The sequence below is a fragment of the Dryobates pubescens genome, chromosome 20, assembly GCF_014839835.1.
Source record: "Dryobates pubescens isolate bDryPub1 chromosome 20, bDryPub1.pri, whole genome shotgun sequence".
NCBI classification, from domain to species: Eukaryota; Metazoa; Chordata; class Aves; order Piciformes; family Picidae; genus Dryobates; species Dryobates pubescens.
Window position 1 is genome coordinate 4030531 of NC_071631.1, and position 24549 is coordinate 4055079.

General features: G+C 54.5%; 1 protein-coding gene across 1 annotated transcript; it reads right to left on the reverse strand.

Moving 5' to 3' along the window:
• Positions 1 to 24052, reverse strand: STK40 (serine/threonine kinase 40). The gene is made up of 11 exons (XM_054170646.1): positions 23973 to 24052; positions 15357 to 15476; positions 13561 to 13646; positions 12983 to 13126; positions 11282 to 11509; positions 10414 to 10466; positions 7323 to 7438; positions 3470 to 3614; positions 2717 to 2836; positions 1693 to 1777; positions 1 to 488 (listed from the first exon to the last, which is right to left on the reverse strand). Exons 1-11 carry the CDS (start codon positions 23974 to 23976, stop codon positions 270 to 272), a joined length of 1320 nt encoding a protein of 439 aa, XP_054026621.1. The 5' UTR covers positions 23977 to 24052; the 3' UTR covers positions 1 to 269.
• Positions 24053 to 24549: the final 497 nt, after the last annotated feature.

The window sequence follows — 24549 nt, forward strand, 5'->3', positions numbered from 1 at the left end:
CAACAAAACCAAAACCAAAACCCAAGATTCCAGAAGATGCCAAGAGGCTGCTGCTGCTGCTGCTTCCAAAAGTAGCTTCTGAAGAACAAAACCCAAAAGAACCACCAAAAAGTCTTCTCCCTCCAGAGCGAGTGGTGAGTGTCCCCGGGCAGAGCTGAGGACTGCTACGTGGCTCTCCCCCACGGGACATTGGTATTGCTGTTGAGCTGTAGTAGTAGGCGACGTGAGAAGGCAGACTCCAGGGCGGTGCTCGCGCTCCCGCGGGGCAGCTACTTCCGAAGGTACCTCTGGGCCAGGATGGCTGCGTCCAAAGGGTTCATGGGCTGCGCGTCGTGGCCCAGGCGCCGCACGGGAGGGATGTTCCCGAACTGCCGCTTCTGCAGGAAGCTCTTGGCCTCATGCAAGGTGTTCTTCTCCTCAGCCAAGAGCAGCTGCTGCCTCATGTAGTTCTCGAACTCGTACTGCGAGCACTCCTCCGTCACCTTCACCTGCCAGGGAACCACCTTGTCAGGGCCGGAGAGGCGGCCCCGCGGAGGGAGAGGCGGCCCCCGCGGAGGGAGAGGCGGCCCCCGCGGAGGGAGAGGCGGCCCCCGCGGAGGGAGAGGCGGCCCCCGCGGAGGGAGAGGCGGCCCCCGCGGAGGGAGAGGCGGCCCCCGCGGAGGGAGAGGCGGCCCCCGCGGAGGGAGAGGCGGCCCCCGCGGAGGGAGAGGCGGCCCCCGCGGAGGGAGAGGCGGCCCCCGCGGAGGGAGAGGCGGCCCCCGCGGAGGGAGAGGCGGCCCCCGCGGAGGGAGAGGCGGCCCCGCGGAGGGAGAGGCGGCCCCCGCGGAGGGAGAGGCGGCCCCCGCGGAGGGAGAGGCGGCCCCCGCGGAGGGAGAGGCGGCCCCCGCGGAGGGAGAGCACCACCTTGTCAGGGCCATGGTCCCACAGCTCCCCTCCGATGGTCCCAAGCTACCACGGGATAGTAAGATCTTGGTGCAGGAGCAGGACCTGCTGCCAGATGAACAGGAAGAGCTCCCCAGTGCCACCAGATGCAGAGGTCTGGAAACCTCAGTGGCTCTATCCTGATGCAGCTCATCCCAATCTCAGCAGACATTCAGGGGCTGCAGCTGCCTGGCTCCAGCTCTCACAAGCCCCAGGGTGCGGGGGGGCGGATCTCTGATGGCAACACCAACTGCAACATCACAGCCATGAGCTCCACCAAGGCTGTCCCCAGGCAGTGAGGTCACCAGCCCTCACTTCCAACACCAAATGTGCTGGCAAGAGCACAGGATGTTTGTTCCCACCACAGAACTCACTGGGGAGCCAGGGCCAGCAGTGTAGCCTCCTCCCAGCTGTCCCAGCACAGGGAGCTCTGGGCTGTGTGTGAGGGACAAGTGTGCCCCCAGCCAGCCCCGGGGCCAGCGAGCTCCCTTCCAGCTGGATGTGACCTCAGGTCCCAGCAGCATCATCCTTTCCTTCTGCTGCACAAGGTGGGGATGGACTCAGCTGCCTTACAGACCAGCAGCCACAGCTGGGTCCTCACCACCCTTGCCAGCTTAGGGGCTGCCAGCTCTTTCCATGGCAGACTTGGCACAGCAGCATGGAGAATCAGCTCCATGGAAAGGAGGAGAACCTACCTCCTGAGGGTTTTCAGGGGTGGCCCAGGAGAACCTACCTCCTGAGGGTTTTCAGGGTTGGCCCAGGAGAACCTACCTCCTGAGGGTTTTCAGGGTTGGCCACTTGGTCATCGATGTCTGGCACCACTTGCAAAGGGCCACTCAGCGAGGACATGGACTGCCTGTGGGAACAGCACAGCGTCAGGGACCTGAGGCATGGCCCCAGCTCACCCACCCTCACCCCACCCCCTGGCCAGGGCAATCCCACCTGGCCAGCCACAGCTGGGCACCCAAGTGTGGCACAGCACTGTCTGGGTGCCACTCCAGCTACTGCTGCTGAAGGAAACCTCTCCAAACTCAATTGCCCTGCCATGAAATCATGTCAGAACCCCAGAGCTGCTTTATTTTCCATTTTAAACAGGATGTGGAGCTCCAGAGCTCCTGCATAGGTAGGAGAGAAAACAGTCACAGCTCCAAAACTCACAGAGCTCCCTGCTGACTCAACAGGCAGCACAAGAACTTGGCCCAGACACGCTGTGCTGCACGGACAGAAGGTCACAGGGCTGGCCAGAGAAGCCTGCACAGAGCAAACACCAGCATCCAGCTCTGGAGTGGGCTACTGGAATCTCATCCCAGGTGGTTCATGCCAGACCTGGAGTCAGAGTTCCCCTCAAAAGGCACCTCCCACTCTGCATGTTCCCACCTGTACAGCATCTCCTGCTCTTCCCCTCTCGTCCTGCTTCCATGTAAGGGACAATGCAGAGCTAATCCCAAGCTGGTAGGAAGTGACTGTGTTTGACTGCAGCTCTTTGTCCACATCAGCTACTCCTGACCCTTGGACTTTATATTTAGAAATCCAGTCTGGGGAGCACAAGGGCACAGCCTCCTGTACCCCAGCACTGCTCTCATGTCACTGCTTTACAGAGCCCAGCTTTGGTCACAACAAACATCACCCAGGCCACTCTGGTTGTGGCCACCAGCAGACACCAGTGGTTCAAAGAACTTTTTGTCATCTCAGAGCCTCCCCTGGTCTCCTGCTGGCAGCAGTCTGCTGGCCACAGCTGGAACAACACAGCCTGAGGCCAGAGAAGCCATTTCCTCCTCTTTCCTCTCAAACCTACCACGAAGCTATGATGGAGCTGAGGGAGTCCAGCACTTCAGAAGCTGTCAGGCGCTGCTGCGGGTCCAGGACCAGCAGCTTTCGGATCAAGCACACAGTGTTCTCTGAGACCCTGCCATCCCTGGGGGAGAGAAGGTGGTGAGGCAGAGGCAGCAGCAGGATGGTCAGGAACCAGAGGAGCCAGCATTGCTCTGACCAAGAGACTTCAGAATTATCCAGGAGGTTGATTCCCTGGCCCTGCAGCTTAAGGCCTTTCCCAGCTCTGTTACCACCTCCTATGCTGGCTCACATCCAGCTTTTCACCCCCAAGTCCTTCTCCACAGAGCTGCTCTCCAGCCCTTCAATCCAAACCTGGGATGATCCCAGGATGAGAAGGAATGGATTGAAGCTTGAGAAAGGGAGGTTTAGATTGGATATTGGGAAGAAATTCTTTACAGCAAAGGTGATGAGGCACCAGAACAGGTTGCACAAGGAGGTTGTGGATGTCCCCTCCTTGGAGGTGGTGTTCAAGGCCACGCTGGATGAGGCCTTGAGCAACCTGGGCTAGTAGGAGGTGCCCCTGCTCGTGGCAGGGTGGTTGGAAGCAGATGACCTTTACAGTCCCTTCCAACCCAAACCACTCTGAATCCACGGCGCCTACTGCATGCAACCTGTGTTGTCATCACCGCTGCAACCCTCGGGCCGGCGCGAAGCCCCAGCTCTGCCGGTAAGGCCCAGAGCAGCGCCCCCCAGAGGCTCCCCAGGCCATACTCACTCAGGGATGGTGTACTCTGCAGCCTTGATCTTGCGGAAGAGCTCCTGAGGTATGCTGTCGTAGAAGGGGAACTGGCCGTAGAGCATGGTGAAGAGCACCACGCCCAGCGCCCACATGTCGCTGGGCTTCCCCCGGTATGGCCGCCCTGGGGCAAGGAGACACGAGAGGGACAGGCTCTGTGACACTGCTCATCCCTCCAGCCCACCAGCACCACCACCACAGGCTCTGAAGCAATCTCTGCCACGATTCTTTGAGCAGGAATCGACACCCCCGAGGCCTCCGACTGCAGAGCACTCAGAGCCTCTTTATGGAGCCACAGACTGGTTTGGGTGGGAAGGGACCCTTCAAGGTCACCCAGTCCAACCCTCCTGCAGCCAGCAGGGACAGCTGCAACTAGAGCAGGTTGCTCACAGCCCCAGACAACCTGACCTGGATTGGTTCCAGGGATGGGCCACCTCCCACCTCTCTGGGCAACCTGGGCCAGCGTCTCACCACCCTCAACATAAACATTTCTTCCTTGTCTCCAGTCAGGATCTCCCTCTTTTCGTTTCAAACCATCACCCCTTGCTCTGTCACCAAAGGCCCTGCTCAGAAGTCTGTCCCCAGCTTTCTGACTGGCCCCTTTAAGCCACCAGAAGGTCTCTCTGGAGCCTTCTTTTTTCCATATTGAACAGCCCCAACTCTCTCAGCCTGGGCTCACAGCAGAGGGCTTCCAGCTCTCCCAGTATTGCTGTGGCCTCCTCTGGCCCCACTCCAACAGGTCCCTGTCTGTGCTGTGGGCTCCAGAGCTGGCCCCAGCACTGCAGAGGGAGTCTCAGCAGAGCACAGCAGAGGGGCAGAATCTCCTCCCTGCCCCTGCTGCCCACATTGCTAGGGATCAGCCCAGGACAGGCTGGGACAGGGCTGGCAGCACTCAGTGCTGGCTCTTGTCCAGCTTTTCACCCCACCAGCAACCCTGAATCCTTCTCCATAGGGCTGCTCTCAATCCTTTCACACCCAGCCTGTGCTGATCCTGGGGCCTGACCTTTCCAAGGTGTCCTCACTGCAAATAATCACACTGCTCATCTCCACAGGGGTCTGCCCTTTGCTACAGAGAATGCCCTTGCTGTGCTCCAAGAGCATCAGGTAACCAGAGCTGCTGTGAGCTGTGCTAGAGCTCCCACCTCCCTCCTCTTCCCCTTCCCTGCACACTGCTGGCAGCCACTGAGCCTTGCAGTCTCCACAGATGGGCCTTGCTGCAAGTCCAAGCCAAAGGAGACAAGAATTTAAGGGGCAGTGAGCACAAGGCAGGGGGAGGCAGGAAAGCAAGCCCAGGAAGATTTAGTGTTCTTCTGGTGGAGAGTGGCCCAAGACTCAAGCCAGTCCCTGCTCCACAGGAAGGTCTGTGTGGAAGCACAAACTAAGACTCTCCACGCCCAGCTCAGCCTGAGCCCATCCTGATGGGACTCTGCCTCCGGGATGAATCCAGCCTGTGGCACTGGAGCCTCCGGGGAGCCATGGAAGGAGCAGGATGGTGCCTCCCCTGCATGGAGGCATTCCTAAGAGCTGCTGCAGCCCAGCACACCCTGGAAGCTGCTCAAAGGCCATGCTGGTTTGAAGCCCCTTTGCTGAGAGGATACAGCCACAAGCAGCACGCGGGTGAGGGTCACAGAGCGAATCTCCAGCGCTGCAGCACAGCACAGGGCTGAGGCAATGACTTCCTCTGACTCACAGGGTGAGTCACTGCTGCAGCATTTGTTATTTGCACTAATTATTCTTTGCTTTATGTGCTCAAAAAAAAGAAAAGGCACCTCTCCCTCCTCCTCCTCCAGCCTTTCCTGCAGTGACATTTCAGCAGCCATCCCTCAGCAGAAGACAGCTTCTCCTGGAGACCCAAAGCAGTGATTAAGCCTTCAGGCGTCTTTCGCTTCCTCTCGCAGGAGCATCGGCAGCACAGACAGAGGGATGCTCAGTCTGAAGGAGGTGCTGAAGCCTGGAATGCCCTCAAGTAACACCTCCCTCAATGCTCAGAGGGGAGCTGCAGCCTGAACCGTTTTGGGAGAGTGTTTCTAAGAGCCCAGGCTGGGGCTGCAAAGGGCTTTTCAGAGAGACATCAGAGCTGGAGCACATTGCGATGGTAGCCCAAGGGCAGGCCAGGAGGGGCTGCAGCAGGAACCTGGGACTAGGGCTGAGCTTTGCAGGGTCTTGAACAGCCTCAGCTGTAGGAGTCAAAGGTGGCTTGTCCTGTGCCTGTGTGACCTGCAGACAGGCCAGTCAACCCCACTGCCCTTGGAAGAACCACAGTGCCTGCAGCTGAGCTGTGCTGGCCAGAGTCCAGGAGGGAGCAGCACCCTGGACCGGCAGGAAGGAGCAGCTCCACGCAGCCCTTACCAGACACCAGCCACTTGAGCTGCAACTGCTCCAAGCTCCTGCAGAGCAGTTGGCTCATATCATCCATCTGCTCACAGGGGCCTCAGGATATCCTGCAGAACAGGAAAGGCTTGCAAAAAAACCCTCTCACCTCCCTGCCTGCCTCAGCTCCCTTCCTGGCTTGGTCCTGCCCAGGAGAGAAGCAGCCTCAAACCTGCCTGGCAGATCCTGAGGGAAGAGCTCAGCTACGTGTGGCTGCTGCTTGTGAACCTGACAACAGACACTGAGGGGAGCCCACTAGGTCTGGAAACATCCAGAAGTGCTCCCTCTGAGGACATTTCTGATCTACAGTAGCTCAAGATACCATAAGTGACTAAGTCAAAGCTTCAGGGGTGTCTTCAGTATTCCAGATGTTATGAACACAACAGCTGGGCAGGGATTCTGGTGCACAGCAGAGTGGTGCTGCCTAACCTGCTGCCAACCTGCCCAGAGAACAGCTGGGGCTGATCTGCTGACCACAGGTTTAGGCAGTTTCCAGCCATCCAAAAGTGTGGCCCTGCAGACAGATGACCCTTAGCAGGTGGGATGCATTAGGAGTGATCCTGGACTGCAGAGGGAATTTTATCTGTGTTCCACAATGTAACTTCTGGAGAGATGCTTCAAGTGTAAATGCACCTTTCACCACTCTAGTCAAGTTCACCTGGATGAGAGCAAGAAAATCTCCAGAAAAAAACCCAAATCCCCCAAACAAAGCCCTAGTCACTGCCCTGGCAAAAGCCTTAGGACACCCCCAGCCTGCTCAGCTCTTGCCAACACAAAGCTTAGCAGCATGACAGACACCTCACTGAAGAGAACCCTCCTGAAGCTACATGTTTCTGTGCACTGCAAACAGTTAAAAGGCAGAAGGACATTAGACAGAGCTGTTCTTGGCCAGACTTCTGCTTGAGGCCTCTGCTGGAGACAAGGCACAGGGCAGACTGCTGGAGACAGGACACAGCCCCAGCAGACTGCTGGTCTGGCCTGCTGTGATCATTCCTTAAGTAACTCCTCTCAGTCAGCCCAGAAGGTCAATAGTTCCCCTCTGGAAGCAAGCAGCAGCTGCAGCAACTGCTCCTCTGTGTCCAGCCTGGAACAAGCTGACATTATGGTGGGATTTGGACCCAGCTGAGGGATTTACCTGCAGCTTAAGAGAAGCCTCAGGAAGAAGATTCAGACATGGGGAGCAAAATCTTGTCTGCAGTCAAATGGATTTAGGAACAGGCAGAAGTTTTACACTGGCTTCGAAGGGCAGCCTGGCCTGAAGCTGAACTTGCTCCTTCCCTCCATACTCTCCCAGTTGGAACAAAACCAGACCAAGTCTCATAACTGGACCCTAATTAAGAGGCTCTCACAGAAGGAGGGTTACAGAGTGGAACAGGACTAAAGTGGTTTCCATTTATTGTCAAGAGGCAGAGAGAAGTGCAGGCAGTGTGAGGCTGTGAGCTCCCACCCAGGGGCTGCCTACCGCTGAGCACGTCCGGGCTGATGTAGGCAGGGCTGCCACGCTGGTCCTTCAGCAGGTCATCCTCACTCACCAGGTGCTTCCCCAGACAGAAGTTGGTTATGGTTATCCGATGAGTCCTGGGGAGAATCAGAAGGCATCAGTCAGCAAGAGCCAGACAGCACCAGCTGAGCCAGACGGCACCAAACACAGCTGCGTGTCCGTGGGGCTGGCTGGGAAGGACAAGCAGAGATCAGCTGCAGGGGGTCCACAGCTGTCAGCAGGGCTGGCAAGACTCTTACCAGGGGCATGAGGACTCTCTCTCCTAGCCATGGACAATGTCTATGCTCAACCTGAGCAGCAGGTGCACGTGTGGCTGTCAGCACAGGGTGCTCAGTAACCTGCCCTCAGCCATGCAGCCACCTTCTGGCCAGCATCCCAGCACCAGGATCTGCACCTCTGTGCCTGCTGACCGTTGCTGGGTGTCAGTGTTAACAAAGTGAAGTTTATTTGAGCTGTTTACTCTCCCCTGCACTTCCCAGCTGCCACCTCCAAAGGCATCTTCTCCACACAATGTTTTCTGGAGGTTGAAGGTCAGCCCCCTGCAGAAGGTCAGCCCCATCCCTGCCTGCTATGCACCATGGGCAGATGAGCTGCAGGGAGCTTTGATCAATGAACTGCTTTTGTGTTGCCCACCAGTCCCACAGGGGGGCTCTGGTGGCAGTGTCACCTGCTCTGCAGGACTGCTTCACCCACAAGTGCATGGAACAGAGAAAGTCTAAGCAATATCCACAGATTCTCCCCTCAGGTGAGGGGAGAGTGCAGGTACACAGCTGTACTAAGATTTCCCCACTCCCCTATGGCACTGCCAGCTCCAATTCATGCATTTTTGCAGGGAAATTAGTTCATTACAAGATTACAGTCCCATTTCATTCATAGATTCACAGAATGGTTTGGGTTGGAAAGGACCTTAAAGATCATCCAGTTCCAACCCCTGTCATGGGCAAGGCCACCTCCCACTACCCCAGGTTGCTCAAGGCCTCATTCAACCTGGCAGGGGAGAGGGCAATCTGTTCCAGTGTCTCACCACCCTCACTGCAAAGAATTTCTGCCTAATCTTCCATTCCCTCAGACAGTTTGAATTTTAACAAACAACCTAAGGCTTTGACTGAAGAGGAAAGCACTGTCTAGAAGCTGTCTATATTCTTGCACAGCATTACACAACTGGAGCCTGAGAGCATGAATTAAATCAGTCAAAATAACCAAAAAGTATTGCCAGCAAACCTAACAGACAAGTGAAATAAAACCAAGTGTGGGCTGGCAAGGGAGAGCTGATTATTAAGAAAGACAGACTTGTGTTTAAGAAGTGTTAGCTTCAACTGTCAGGAGGCATCCCTGCTGAAAAACAATCTGCAGGATTTGTGGGAGACCTCCAAGGCTGAGTGCTCTGAAGGACACCAAAACGTTCAGGGTTGCTTGGTTTTATTTAGTCACTGAAATCTGATCTAATCTGTAATCACCCAGCTGCTGCAGTGGCTAATTGGAAACCCTGGGAGGCTTTAAGGTCTGCATCTTGCAGGGAACAGCATCTGAGGACTCCTCACCAGCCTGGGGTGGCATGGGCCTGGTCAGGACTCTGCAGTGCTGCACAGCTACCTTCAGCCCATGCCAAGAGAGCAGACCTGGCTCAGCTGTTGGAACAGAACAAACAATTCTGCTCAGCCCTATGCCTGGTCCTCTCCATGGTGATCTATTCTTGTGCCTCACCCACCCTTCCACATGACTCACTGCTGGAGAGGCTACAGATCTGCCTCACCAAAGCTGATGGTCTTGCTAGTAAAAAGCCAAAACAGAGCACGTCATAGCAAAACTGCCTTGGGCAGGCATGCTCAGAGCTCCAAACACCTCTCCCTTCCTGCTGCAGGGGGGGCCTTGAGCACCAGCAGGATGCTCCACCTCGCCCAGAAAAGAAGGGAAGCTCTGGGTGGATCCTTTAAAGCAGGAACCTTTGTCTGCAAGGAGAATCAAAGCAGCAGAAGAGGTTTATCTTAAAGCAGCTCCTTAGCAAGGATGTAAAATGTTTAGAATGGTTTTTGGGGGCACCAGTTTCACAAGTGGTCCTGAAAGCCACCAGCTGCTGTGTGTGAACTAAGAAGTTCAACCTCCACAGGTTAAAATCTGTGCTTTCAAACAGCACTGGGAGAAAGCAGGAAGAAGAGTGAATCTGTGTGCTCTGCACAGACCCTGGATGGCTGCAGACCTAAAGCCTTCCAATGTTATTCATTCCACAGAAACCCAGACAGTGTGAAAGGGATGAATTCCACTGCTTCCTAGAGCTGGTGTTAAATATTTAGGCAGCAATGCACCGAGGGACACAGCAGAGCATCCCAACTTGCCAACTAAGTAACAACATAACCCAAGACAACAAAAAAAAACTCCAAGGAGGCACCAACCAAAGCAGCCACTGCCAGCAGCTACCTCTGCTGGGGGTGAGCTCAGTGCCCCACTGATGCCTCCCTGAGGGCTGCCCCCTCTGCGCCTGCAGCTTCCCGGACATGAGGGCATCATAAACTGAGGCCTGCAGCAAAGCAGTGGATGGGAACAAGGAAGCTGTTTCAGGCACAAACACAGGCCAGACAGAGGGACTTTTGTTTAGATAAGTAAATATTTTACAGCTAGCAAAAACACAGCAGTGCCACAGCCAAAAGATTTAACACTGCTCTGCTTATGGCCCAGGCTGCAGCACTGGGGATCCTTTGAGCAGGCTGGAAAGGGAAGGCTGGGAGCAGCACCACATTTTCATTCTTTTACACATACATAAATTGCTCTTGCAGGCTTCTGAGTTACTACAAAAAGTTCATTCTCAGAACCCAAAAGAAGTGCTGCCATGGGAGTCACTAAGCTTGGTGGAAGAGTGAGCTCTCTAGGTTGGGCTCAGTTCATGTTTGGAGGTGAACTCCTAACTAGATTTTTTTGAGTCTGTGTTTTCACACAGCCTGCTGCCAGCTCCCTCACCCTTCTCCCAACAAGTGCTGCCTGTGGTTTCTAACAGAAACCTGCTTCAGGGAAGGAACATCAGGCAGCTGCCAGAGCAGCAGCTCCTCAGCAGACTTACCTTTTGTTTAGCACCATGTTTCCTAGTTTCAAGTCTCTGTGCACAATATTTTTCTGTAAAAGACAGAAGAGTGTCCCATGAGCAGAAGCACCTTTGTTACAGCAGTGCAAATCTGGTACCTGGGCAGAAGCACCCAGTATCCTGACATCCCATCATCTGCATTCTCAGAGACAACCCAGCTCAAGGTTTCATGGTTGATCCAGGTACTTTGTGCACTTCACTCTCTGGTTCTGGTCAGAACAAGCAAATCTTTGAACACAAAGACAGACTGACTGAAAGTAAGACCTGAAACTTAAGTGCCCAGGCCCAGTAAGATCACTGTGATGGACATCCCCTTACAAGCAATCTGCTTCCCTGCTCTGCCAAGGAAGGAGGAGTGTCCCTCCTCACAGGGTAAGCAGCCAAACACCATCAGAATCTATTTCTGTTGCAGTAATTCCTAGCTCATTGATCTCCAGCTTGTAACTGGAGGCTCTGGCCTCAGAAATCAATTCTTCCGTTGTGATTTATTTTGCCGCGAAAGGAAATAGCTTGAAGTGTTTCCTGCATTTGATTAGCCTCTGCTCCCCTCTTGGACTGCCCTTTCTGAGGTCAGGAACACTGTGCTTCACCTGATCTGCTCTTTGTCCAGCTGGCCCCTCTCCACAGTCAACAAACCCCACGTTATCACCCAGAACCCTGCAGGGAGGGGAAAGCTCTTTTCTGGCTTGGGGCACGAGGTCTTACACAGAACACCGCTCTGGGGAAAACAGCTGAAACTTCCATCCTCTGCCACCTTGCCTCTACTGCCTGCACAGGGAACTTGTACAAGATCCCAGCGTGGGAAAGGGGAAGCTTGCAGCACAGCAAGCAGTACCAAAGGTCTTACCTTATGTAATGCTTCTACCACTCGTACCACGTCGTAAAATATCACCACGGTCTCCCGCTCGCTCAGCCTCTTCTCCTTAATGACATAATGCTGCAGGTTGATCAGATCTGCTGTTTTGTCACTGAAATCATGAGCACAGAGACAGTCTAACACCAGACAAATCCGCTTCTTCATCTTCCTGACCATTCTGTTGGCTTCCAGGTCCTCTATAATTTCACAGGCTCGGTCCTGCGGGGAGGCAAACAAAGGAGAGGTGGTTTGGGGGAGCTCTCAGGGCAAATCTTCTGACACACAGAGCACTGAAGAGTGAATGACTGCTTGGTGGGGGGGAAATCCCAAAACCAGCAAATGCAATCCCAGTGCTTGATCTTTGCACCCAGCTGGAGTTTCAGAAAGAAGATTGATGGAGTCACCATCCCTGGAGGTGCTGAAGAAAGGTGTGGACGTGGCACTTCGGGACATGGCTTAATGGCCATGGTGGTGTTAAGTCCATGCTTGTGCTCAATGATCCCAGAGGTCTTTTCCAACCAAACAATTCTATGATAGAAGATCTTTGCTTGAAGAAGCCCTTGAAGTCTGTGCTGGTTGGCCAGCTGTGCATGGCAGCACTGATAACCTTTATACACATCCAGACACAAAAAATCATTAGAATTGTCAGGGCTGGAAGGGACCTCAAGGATCAGCCAGTTCCAACCCCCCTGCCATGGGCAGGGACACCTCACACCACAGCAGGTTGCTCAGAGCCACATCCAGCCTGGCCTCAAAAACCTCCAGGGATGAGGCTTCCACTACCTCCCTGGGCAACCTGTGCCAGTGTCTCACCACCCTCATGGGGAAGAACTACTTCCTACCATCCAATCTGAATCTCCCCATTTCTAGTTTTGCTCCATCCCCACCAGTCCTATCACTCCCTGACACCCTAAAATGTCCCTCTCCAGCTTCCTTGCAGACACTGGCAGGCTACAATTAGGTCTTCTCAGAGCCTTCTCTTCTCCAGCCTCTTCACCTTCAGCTAAAACCCAGGGAGGCTGTACAGAGGTACAGACTCTCAACACTGGGGATCCAGGAGGTTATTAAGCAGAACAGAAATCTTAAGACAATTAACAGTTCTTCCACAGCTATTAAACAGCACACAGCTGAGTTGGGCATTTGGCTTGTTTAAGAGGTAGTCCAGATGGCCTCAAGTGAAAAGTGTTGACAAAATGTAACCAGCAAGCACAGCACCACCAGCATCCAAACCAGGGACTCCTATCAGTCCATCACAGCCTGAATCAGCTCTGAAGCTGTTAACACAGCCCTGATGGGCACCTGGACTGTTCTAACCTGCTCACAGTTTCTTGGCAATCTGTCCCCTCATAGGAGTCATCACCAAGCACTACAGAGACTGGAGAGCACCAACTCAGCTCTCAAGGCTGCTCTATTAGCCAGTGCAGCAGCTCTCATCCTGTTTGAAAGGGACACTGCTGAGTGTCTGTCCCACCTCTGTATGCTCTCACATTTCCCAAACCCCCAACCCTGTCACATCCCCTTGACTCCCAAAAGCCTCTGCCACCAACGTGCTTGTCTGAAGCAGCAGTGGTTAACCTCAGGGGTGTGCTGCCAATTCTGCAGGCACCAGAACAGGCTCAGCACAAACTGTACATGGAACACAAGCAGCTGGAGCCCTGGCACTCTCCCAGCCTGGGCACTGAGCAGTCCTACCTGGAAGAGCCCGTGATGATGCACCACTCCTTCCTGGTTGTGGAGCAGGGAAAGCAGAGAGTACTCCGTGTGCAGCAGCATCTTACCCTGTCGTTCCTCCTGTGTTTCTATTCCTTTGTCACCCCTTTCTTCTAAGGTGAGAATCTTCAGGAAAAGGGAAAAGACCTCTATAGTTCCCAGAAAAACCCAAATGCCTGCAAATCTCTCTCATTGTAGGTATTCACACTTGCTTACCAGCTGATGCAGCACACTTGCCACAAGCCTGCCTGAACTCCCTTCTGTACACAGCGCACAGCAGGAGCTCCATCAGCACAGAAAAGCTGCTCAGGTGGCTCCCCCCAGGTGGTTTCCTCTATTGAATCCACCCCCATTTTGGGCACAATGGGACACATCAGAGGACTCCAGGCAGCAGCACAGCTGGCACAGAGGCCTCATCTCAGGGTTAACCTCACCACCAGATCCACATCTGGCAGCACTGCACACTGGTTCAAGCCCACACCACTGGCTGCCAGCGCTGCTGTCCCTAGAGCTGAAGTTAGAGAAGCCCTGAGGACCTGGAAGCTCTGCGGATTGCTTACCTTTAGCTGGTAGAAGTCATCAGTCCCATCTTTTCTTGCCAAACACTGAACAATACTTGGCACAGGGGAGTTACCTAAACGTGGACCTAAGAGCACAAAGCAAAAACAGACTTGTTTGCCTTCAAGCAGCAGTGACTAACTCTGGGTTACATCAGTACCAAGTGTCACGCACTTGACATCAGTTTAAACTAAGCTCCCTTTTTGTTTTTCCAAGCAGACTCAGAACCTTTCCACAAATTACCAGCTGGAAAAAAAAAAAAAAGAGAGAGAAAAAAAAAAAGCTCTGAAACTTTTTTTTGGGGGGGGGGGACAAAGTTTCATTTGTTCACCAGAGAAAACCTTTACCCAAGCCCACACGTGGCACAGCTGTCTGAAAGCTTCCCATTTCTGCATGCCTGAACCATGCCAGCTTTTACTGGCAACACCCATGGCCAACTGCAGCTACCACACCTCTCTGAAGCCAGCTGCACCTCAGCTCAGGTACACAAGAGCAGGCCAAATCTCCAGTTAACACACAGCCTCCGCTCCTCAGTTTAAATCCATCAGCTCCCCATTGATGATCCACTGGTTCCCACCCTGAAGTCCATCATGGGCTGACTGTTTATGTAAGTGGCTCTCAACTAACAGCCACTCCAGCAGCTCTCAAAAGCTGGCAGAGTGGTCTTGCCTTGGCACACCCTGCTTACAAAGACCACTAGTGTGTTGTTAAGCTGCCCACAGGTTGATCTGACACCATGGATCTCGATGAGCTTTAAGGTCCCCTCCAAACCAAACCATTCTGTGATTCTATGATCTTCTTCTCACTGGAATTCACTGGGAAAAAATCAACTTCTTGTGGCCTTCCAGTATTTAAAGGAGTCTCTGAAAAAAAAAAGCTGGGGACAGAGGTTTGAGCACAGCCTGCTGTGGCAGGACAAGGGTTGATGGTTTTAAATTGTAGGAGGGAGATGCAGACTGGAGAGAAGAAATGTTTTACAGAGAGGGTGGTGAGAACCTGGCCCAGGTTGGCCAGAGAGGTGGGAGATGCCTTGGGGATCTCTGGAACCAAACCAGGTCAGGTTGTCTGGGGCTCTGAGCAGTTGCAGATGTCCCTGCTGACTGCAGAGGGGGGTGGACTAGATGAATTTTAAAGGTTCCTTTCCACCCAAGCCATTCCATATTCCAGGCAAGCAGGGCTGACAACTCCTTGGAGCTTTAACCAAAAGCCCCCTGAATGAATTTGTTCTTTAACAAAGTTTAAGAAGGGACTTTCAAAAAAGAAAAAAGCCCCAAAGCCCAGGCAAAAGCCAAGGCTCCTGTTTCTCTCCAGAGCCCAGCCTGCCTTGCTGTGCCACTCTTCACAGGATCACAGGATGTTAGGGGTTGGAAGGGACCTCTGGAGACCTTTGAGTCCAACCCCCCTGCCAGAGCAGGACCATAGAATCCAGCACAGGTCACACATCCAGACAGGGCTGCAAAGCCTCCAGAGAAGGAGACTCCACAACCCCTCTGGGCAGCCTGCTCCAGTGCTCTATGACCCTCACAGTGAGGAAGTTCTTCCTTGTGTCGAGGTGGAACTTCCTGTGCTGTAGTTTCCACCCATTGCCCCTTGTCCTATCCCAGGGCACTAGTGAGCAGAGGCTGTCCCTTCCTTACACAGCCTTGGCTTGTCTGGCTGCAGAAGCTCCAAGGGCTGCTGCCCTCTGAGCCGAGACACTAAATGACACATCTGCTTTGCCTCATCTCATGGCACCTTTGCTGTTCAGTTTTGCAGTCAGCAGCTCCCTTGAAACCTGAGGAAAACCCTCCCTGCTTACCTAGTATGAAAGGGCCAGCTCTCTTGGCATTGTTTCCAGAAATCCCTGCACAAAGAGCTTTTGCCTTAGTGGATGTTTCCCCAGCTCCTCTGTCTGATGCTCGCCGCTTCATCCTCGGCTCTTGAAAGAGAAAGGAGATCAGAGATGATGAGCAGCTGAGTTCAGTTTCTCCTGCCAGCCTTCATTTTATACTGGAAGCCTTTCGCCCACTGCCTCGCTGGTGTCTCTGCCTACTTGTGTGTCTACAGCAAGCCATGGCGCACTGCTGAGAGCCCAGGTGTGGGCTGGAGCCTTGGGTGTGTTTCTGAAGGGATAAATCAGTCTCCTTATTCACAGCAGCGTTTCCTGCCACAGTTGTTTGAGAGACATAGTGGGAACAAGTCAAACCCATTAAAGCTTGGTTTAACAGCAAAAACAAGTTTGCAAATTAGCATATTCCAAAGAGGCTCTGCAAGCCAAATGCCCCAAGAGATCCCTCTGGGTGGATGGCTCCTCCTCATCCAGGCCATGGGCTCTGGTGGGCACAGAGGGTGTCCCCCCAGGCACGGCAGCCAGCTCACCCACTTCACTGGGAAGGCTCAGCCAGGAGCACACAAAGCTCACTGACCACAAAAATGAGCAACACCTTTCACTTTTTCCAGCAAGAGCCCAGAAGACAAAATATGCCACTTCTGGTGAGATTCAGTTCATCTGAGAATGAGTTCTCAAAAAAGTTGGTTTTAAACTCAGCCCTCCTCTCTCTTTGCACCTCTCCAGCTCTAACCTTTTCACTCTATCTGCCTACATCCAATGCAGCTGAAATTTGGAGTCCAACAGGCAAAGCTCTCTCACTGCAGCCTGCACATGCAGGAGTTGGTGATTTGTTTGGAATTGCCACTCTATTTTACCTGCCTTCAAGGGATGTTCCAGTGGCAGGAGGCACTGTGGTGCCAGCAAGTGTGGGCCCTTGCACCACCGCTCCACATGAAGAACAACTTCACCTCCTAAGTGTGAATCTCTCACTTTGCATCCACATTAGTTCCTCAAGGTCCACACACCACTACAGGTCAGCACAACCAACCAGAAGCTTGGCTAACTCCTACTTATAATTCAAACCTCTGACTAAAACTTCTTCCCCAAAGGAAACCCTGGGTTCAGTTTAGCAGGCAAAGAACCTCTGGTGCTTGCTACCAGGCTTCACACACTGCACGCTCACTGCAAGCTTACATCAGCTCCAGCAAACTCATGCCTTGCTCCCAGCACACCTCCTCCTCACCTTTATCTCGTAAAAAACAGTTTGGAAGTGCTTTCACAACCCTCTAGACATGAAATGCTTGTGCTCTAACATTTCAGAGATTGTGTTTTGGAGGGGTGTGTAGGGGAGAGGAGGAACTTCTCTACTCTGAGCAAGTCCAAACTAAGTTCTGGTGCTCTTCCCAAAGAGTTTAGGCAGCAGGAGAGTGGGAAGATCCTTTGGGGTGGTTGTTATTTGTTTGTAAAGAGTCCCAGTGTCTCACCAGGCAAGAGACTGATAAATCACCAGGCTGTGAATGAAGCTCACCCTCTGGCAGTCCCACCCTCTCTGTGGACACAAGGGTGAGCTCACCGCATTAATCCGTCCAGCAGTACCTGTCGCTGAGATCAGAGATAGCAAGAGATAAGGGCAGAAGCCTTGCAAGCAGGCTTTGCAGCCCTGCACTGCTGACTTCCACCACCCTTCAGCTCTCAGACCAGCCCTGCCAGGCCCAGCTGGATGAGCAGCACAAAGTCCTGAGCCACGTGTGCTCCTCGAGCTGCTCGTTCTGCCTCCCTGACCTAAGATTTGATTGCGCCTTATAAGATTCTCCAGTCTTTGCGACACCACCACCACCACCATCCTCCTCCTCCCTGCTGGAAAGGGATGAGTAACAGCTCCACTGGAGAAACCCCACTGCACAGAAACTCTGAGCTCATGCCTGTTGTGCAAGGCAGGCTGGAGGAATGGCTGGTGCAAACGGCGTTATCGTAAACAAAATAATCGGAGCACTCACGTAGTTCAGCATCAACTCTATCTTTACTCTTCTTCCAAACTAGGTTTCCACACGTCTCAGGAGAGAGGAGTCATCACCCTGGAGAAGGCTGGATGGTCGAAAGGTCGAGGGCTCTGCAATGTGAAACGAGATACACTTGATGCTGCGGGTCTGGATTATTGTGATTACGATAACGTGGAGTGCACCGAGCTCCTGCAGCCGCAGACAGCGCTCTCGGGCTTGGCTCACAGCAGGCCCGAAGCTCCTGGCCTCACGTGAGGGAGTTAAAGGGCTCTTGGAGTTCACTCCCCCAAAGAGTCACAGACACATGGCCCAGCACAGCGAGACAAACACAAGCATCAACCACCTCCAGAGGCGCGTTGTGATGGAGGCAGACTCCCGGAGCCGAAACAAACGTCGTCTCCGCTGGAACCTCCACCACATGCTCCTAGCAGGCCCCTTTTCACAGAATAGAGCTGGTTGGAAGAGATCTCAAAGATCATCCAGTCCAACCCCTGAACCAGCACTGAGGGGATGACACTAAACCATGTCCGTGAGCACCTGGTCCACACACGGGTTGAACACCCCTGGGAACGATGACTCCACCACGGCCCTGGACAGACCATTCCAATGCCTGAGAACCCCTTCAGTGAAGAAATACTTCCTGATATCCAGCCTAAACCTCCCCTGGTGCAGCTTGTAACCATTTCCTCTAGTTCTGTTGCTTGCCACCAAGGAGACAAGGGTGGTCCCCTCCTCACTCCAAGCTTCCCTCAGGTTGAGAGCAAGGAGGTCCCCCCTCAGCCTCTTCCCCTGCAGACCAAACCAGCCATGCTCCCTCCTCTCCCCACAGGTCATGTGCCCTTCACAAGCATAGAATCACAGAATCATATGGCCCTGCACAGTGAGACAAACACCAGCATCAGCAACCTCCAGAGGCATTTAGTGATGTGAGACACTCTCAGAGCCGAAACAAACATCATCTCCCCTGGAACCGCCACCACGTGGTCCTAGCAGGCCCCTTTTTAACAGGAGCTTACATAAACCCAAGTTAGCAACAGGACCACAACAGAGCCTTCACCACTGGGAGCAGTTTTTAATCGTGGTGAGAGTTAATACTTGAAGTTTGGACTCCACCACCATCACAGAATGGAAGGGACCTCAGAGATCACCTGCTCCAACCTGGCCTTGAACACCCCCAGGGAGAAGGACTTGAACAGGACAGTTTCTGCAAAAGGCAAAGGAAGGTCCAAGAGCAAAGAGGAGAAAAGTGGTGGCAGCTGCTGTGAAAAAGCAGGAAGGCTGTTGCCTTTTCTGCATGTTGTGCAACTCCAAGCAGAGCAAAGAAACTGGTCAAAAGGGCACAGACCTCCTTGTGCAAGCCTCCTGCAGAATGAATGGCATCCACTAGGCACAGGGCTAAGAACAGGACCTTGAGACAGGGTTTAAGGAAAACAAGCCAAGAGCAGCAGTGCAGGAGGCCTCTCCCTGAGGAGCCAGCAGGTGTTTTCCACCTGCAAACTCATTTAATCTTGGCTTGAGCTGGGCTGAGACAAAGCCTCAAGCTTCACGCAGAGCTGGTAGTGCTCAGAGACCAGCAGCTGAGCTACATCCTGCAAGAACAAGCTTGAAACGTTTCAGACAAAAGCCATAACGAACTGGATGGCTTTAAATGATTCCACAGCTGTAAGCAGAAACATGAGGCCACAGCAGCCCTTGGTGTTCAGACCTGGGGCAGGACCCAGTCCCGTGGGCGTCCTGTCCCACGAGCCACATGTGCTGAATCAATGTGACAGCCTCAAGAGAGCATCTGAGACGTCTGCAAAGAGCCCCAACAAACCCACCTACCCCTTAAACAACTCCAGCCTTAGGTACTGATGTGGGGGGGGGCACTGTCCCCTCCTCCAAACCCCAAACTGTGGCAGCTGTGACAAAGACGGTCACACACAGACCATGAAATTCATCAAATCCATTACTCAAGGGCTTTAATGTGATGTGGGCAATAAATCAAACATCTTCCAGGGCAAGCATCTGAAGCTTCTTACAGTGCTAGCTGGGACTTTGATAGAATTATTAATCAAATCATTAGGAGCCCTCTATGTGACATCTTTGAATGACGTAGCTTAAGGAAATTGTCTAATCCCCTGAATTACTGCACAGGGCTCCGGTGCCCAGCATAACAACAAAGGCAAACAGGAGAGGAGGAAATGGACCTTTTCATCTCAGATTAAAGAGCTGGCAGGTCCTGCAGTCCAGCAGCCACAGCTAAGAGCTGAAGCAGGAAAGAAAAAAGGGGGAAAAAAAAAAAGGTACCTTTGGGGCGTGCAGAGGATTACTCAGCAGCACAGAAACAAGTTAAGTCACTGGAGCAGCTGATAGAACCTCCACACTACTTTCAGTTGGTTTATCTTGCAACCAGGGGACAAAATGAGCTGGGCAATATTTACACTTTCTAGGCTGCCATCTGGCAGCCCCAAAGGTGTCCTGCTCTGATCCCTGCACGTATGGTGATGGGATGAGCTGGGAACCAGCAGCAGATGAGGGAGCCCACCAGCATCTGTTAGAAGTTCAGGGCTGTTGAGGACAAGCTCCTGATTCAGCAAGGAGCTCACACTGTTGAAGGAAACCTGCCTATGCAGGAGCAGCACTTGGGCTCCTGAAAGAGCTCTGCTGTGGCTGGTCCCACTCACCCTGCTGCCAGCACCCAAAATCCACCCATGGCTCAGGGAAGTGCTGTTGGTCCCTGCTTGTGCATTATCCATCTCCCACCCCAGACAGGAGAAGGCTGACCACCCAATGCAGCAGCAGCATCCCGTCTGCCCAGCTTTCTTTTCTGGAGCCAAAGCACTACAGCCTTTGGGATGAAGCAGCCCCAGTCCACAGGTTTGTGTCCCACTCACCCTGTCCACTCTGCTCCCAGCCAGCACAGGCTCAGCCTTTGCAAAAATGGAGCTAAGAAATATTGATTCAAATGAACAGCATCAGGCAGCACCTTCTAACCATCTAATTAACAGGACTTATCAGCAATGATTAATCAAGGTTCACATTTAGGCCTGGCTCGTGGCAAATTCCAGCTCAGGAGAAGCAATGTTGGACATGACCTAAAAACCTCCATGAAGATGAAGTGAGTAAAACTCACGGTCCAGCTTCCCAGCTTAGGAAGAAGCAGGTCGGTGTCGCTGCGAGGAGCAGCAGCCCTGGAGCACTGCCACACGCTGGGCAAACCCGGACAGCTCAGACCCGAGTCATCGGCGCTCCCAGAGCCTCCATTCCCATTGGAAAAGCTTCCCCGGGAAGAGGCGGAGTTGGGAGTAGGCAGGTGTGTGGAGGAATCGCTGCTGGGGGATTGCAGGGAAGGTCTGCTGGGCAGATCCCGGGCAAGGCAGGAGTGCGGGAAGGAGGAACTGCCGCAGCAGGGGCAGGAGGGGTGGCCAAGCACCACGGTACGGTCACGGCCCAGGAACATTAACTCCAGAGAGGCTCTGGACGTTTAACCACTCTGTAAGAGACTGACAATAAAACCCAAAGCCCATTGATGACTCAGAGCTACCAGTGCAGCCCCTGCACTGCTCCTTCCGGGAGGGGAAGTCTTCTCCAGAAACAGAGGAGCCCTGACTCAGAGATTTCTTGGAAACATGCAAAGGCTCTTTCGAGCTCCTTCCCCAAATGAGAAGTTTGCTCAGAACCAGGGACAAAGTTTCTCTGACCAAAAGAGAAGGAAGAATGGCAAGGGGCTGGGCACTCATGCCGGTGGCAGGCACATGGTGCAACAGGACCTTGCCGTGTGCCACAGGCTGGGAGACAGCAGTGTGCCCAGCAGCCCCTGCTGGAGCCACCAACTAGAAAAGCTTCCTCCTCAGCCCAGCCTGCCAGTTAGAGTCGTCCTGGGCATGTGGGCATAGCACAGCCAGCACCTGAGGAGCCACAGGTCTGAAAGGGTCCCTAGGACAACTTGCCTGCAGCTCACACCTAACTATGAACAACCTCCAACTTCTCAAGGACAAAAAAGGCTCCCACAGGCCAAGTCAGACACCAGGGAAAGCAAATTCCTTCCTGCTCGTCCCCCCCAGCCCCCTCCCCCCCCCCCCCCCGTGCCTGCCCCCCACAGCCAGGGAAACTCTGAGGCATAGGATTCCAGCAACATAATTACAGTGCAAGCAAGCAACAAGCTGGGCTTTCTTCAAACCCTTCTGATGCATCAACACATGAGATAGCCAAGGACTCATCTCTGGGAGTTCCCTCTTTGGTTACATAAACACCAACTTCAGCTTAACCCTTTCGTGCCGAAGCACCAGCCACATCCACCAGGAAAAATCCCTGCTCCAACCCAAGAGCCTCACGCTGGGGACGCCAGCAGGGGAAGAGCAGCCTGGGAACCCAACTGCAGCCCCCGAGACTGCACCACTCGCTCAGCACCGAGCTCCTGACCCCAGGCTGCTCCCGAGAAGCAGGCAGTCACAGCCTTGAAAGCCAGCACGGGGGAGGCGTGGGCTAGTGCCAGGAGGTTTTACTCCTGGTTTACGGCTCCTGTTGCTATGTACACTGGGTAGTCCATAAACCCACTGCAGCAGGACTTTCCTCACTGCGCACAAAGATCGCTGCATGACTCACACACGTGCTGACACTTTCCTCACAGTGAGGTGTGGCTGCTGTTTTTAATCTGCTCACCTACCCTCACTAGATAGAGAGAAACACATCTGAGTTACCTACGCACGCTGCCGGGCTAACGTCACCGCCGCCCGGCTCACGAAAGCAGACTGGCAGACACCCTGAGTCCACACATGTGTCATGACTGGCAACAAAAACCCACCCCAGACCATTTCCCATAAAAATCACAACAGGCATGGAGACTCCTTGGCTCTCCCAGCTGGGGAGCTCCCAGCAGCAGCAAGGCACACGCTGGAGCACCCCGAGTCTCTGCAGGTAGATACCACAGCGCTGACTTGGGCTAAGCACAGCGGCAATCAATAGGGCTGTCCTTAACCAAAGAGCAGTTAAGTGCCCGCAGGGCTTCCCTCTGATTCTGAGAGGATGCTGTAATATCCCCAGTGTAAAAAGCAGCTGAACACCAGGGTGCTTTTAAGCAAAGTGATTATGTGGCCAAACCACCAGCGTGGATGTCACGGAGAAGCAATCACAGGATGCAGCACAAACACTCCAGCACTGGGGACACACATCCTGCAGCCCGATCACCTCTGCTGGCCAGCAGGTTGAGCCTTCCTCTGCCCCATCCCTCTAATTACAGGCACCCTGCAAACCCCAACACCCTTCACTCACACCCAACCTGTGTCCCCCTTCTGCCCCAGAGACACTTGTCCCACAGCAGGCAGGCAGCAGCTCAGCCCCACCACACCAGGCACTGGCCTCTGTTACAGCTTCTTCACCTCCCTCTGGAGACAGGACTCCATCCAGGGAGCAGAGCCTGGGGTGACTAGCACCCCAGAGACAACAGCATGTAAGAAGCCTACAGATTAAGCCTGTAAACCAGCAAAGAACAAATCATCAGCACCAGAGCAGCACATTGTCCCACTCAGCCATGGCAGGAGGAGGAAGCAGCTGGCCAGAAACAAGACAAGCCCCAAATGCCCCATGACAGAGGGAAAAGCAGCAGGGCAAATCCACCCTGCCACCAGCTCACTCCAACAGCAGCATGCAAGACCTTCAGTGCTCACATGTTGTGGCAATGAAGCTCCCAAAGGCTACAGCTGGAGCCAACAGGTACCAGAGCCAGGCAGAAGATCCCAGAGAAGAGGCTTCTTTATCTTCCTCTGGGGAGCTGGCACAGGGAGGCCAGGGCAGGTCTCTGGAGCTGGCTCTGGCTGCAATACTTTCTGCTCTTACTCACTCTTGGAGGTGCAGCCTGTGACTACTCACTGCTGAGGCACACACGAGGCTCCTCCTCAGCACTGAGCTCCGAAACTACTAAAATAAGAAACTCCTGCCCAGACTGAAAGCAAAATCAGCATCAAACCCAGCCGGGAGCTCCCTCAGCGAGTCCCGGGCCTGCCAGAGTGCTGCAGAAAAGGCTCTGCTGTCAATAAAGCCCGAACCGCACCGGCGCCGTCACGGGCCACAGAATGACACAGGATTTTTACCAAGCGATAGTTCTAAACCCGGCCCCTGTACTCCACATCCCACCCTCCACCGAGAAGCGGCCGGTGCACCGGCAGCACGCACAGCGACTGGGGAACGGCCTCCCGGAGAGCCCGGAGGTCCTCAGGTCAGTTCCCTGCCATCACACCGGTACGAGGAGCGGCATGGCCATGGCCACCGGCAGGTCTAGGAGCTTCAGCCAGGCCCCTGCTGAGCTGCCGGCAGCGGGTGAGCTCCGCCGGGCCGGCCGCTGCACTGCCAGCCGCTTCTGACCACCGTGAGAACGCTGCCCCAGAGGGCACCCGCAGGCTACCAGCCCAGGACCAGGCGGCGAAGCCTCCACCAGGGCCCGCCGCAGCGTGAGTAAGAAGGAAGCGGCTCCCACAGCGTCCGGCCCGGCCCCACACGGCCGGGGCTGTCGGCGGCGCTTCACGGCCACGGTGTCCGGGCCGCCCACCCTCTCACACAGCGGGACCGGGGTCCGCCTCGCCTGTCCCCACTCACCCACGGCCCCGGTTCACCCGGCCCCGCTCACCCATGGCCCCGGGGCCGGCGCGGCCGCCGGCGCGTCCCGCAGCCCCACGCCCGGCCGCGGCCTCCGCTCCGCTGCGCGGCGGCGGCCACCTGACAACGGAAGTGACGCACGCGCCGCCACCGCCCCCCGCCGCCGCCAGCCCCCGGGGAAGGGGAGGTGCTGATTGGCCGTCTGAGCCAGCGGCAGCCGTGATTGGGGAAGAGCCAGGAGACTGGGCGGGGCAATATCTGCGGCAAATTTTGATTGGCTCAGAAGCGGAGATGATTAAGCCGCAGAAAACGAAGGCTGATTGGCTGAGGTGGGATGATTCGCTCCGCCAATTGGCTGCCGTTACGGCCTGCGCTAAACCTTAGCGGGTTGGTGGGCACGCGGGAGATTCGAACGCATCGTGATTGGAGGACAGACGGCTGCCCCACCCCCAGAGACCCCGCCCCGCCGAGCCCCTGACCCCTCCCCCGCCCGCGGTTCCCGGCGCGTTGGGCTCTGCCTCACAATGGAACCTCTCCGGGCCAGTCCTGCTTCCCGGCCACCCCTGCTGAAGGAACCCAGGGGGGCCAGGCCCTGCAGGTCCCCTACC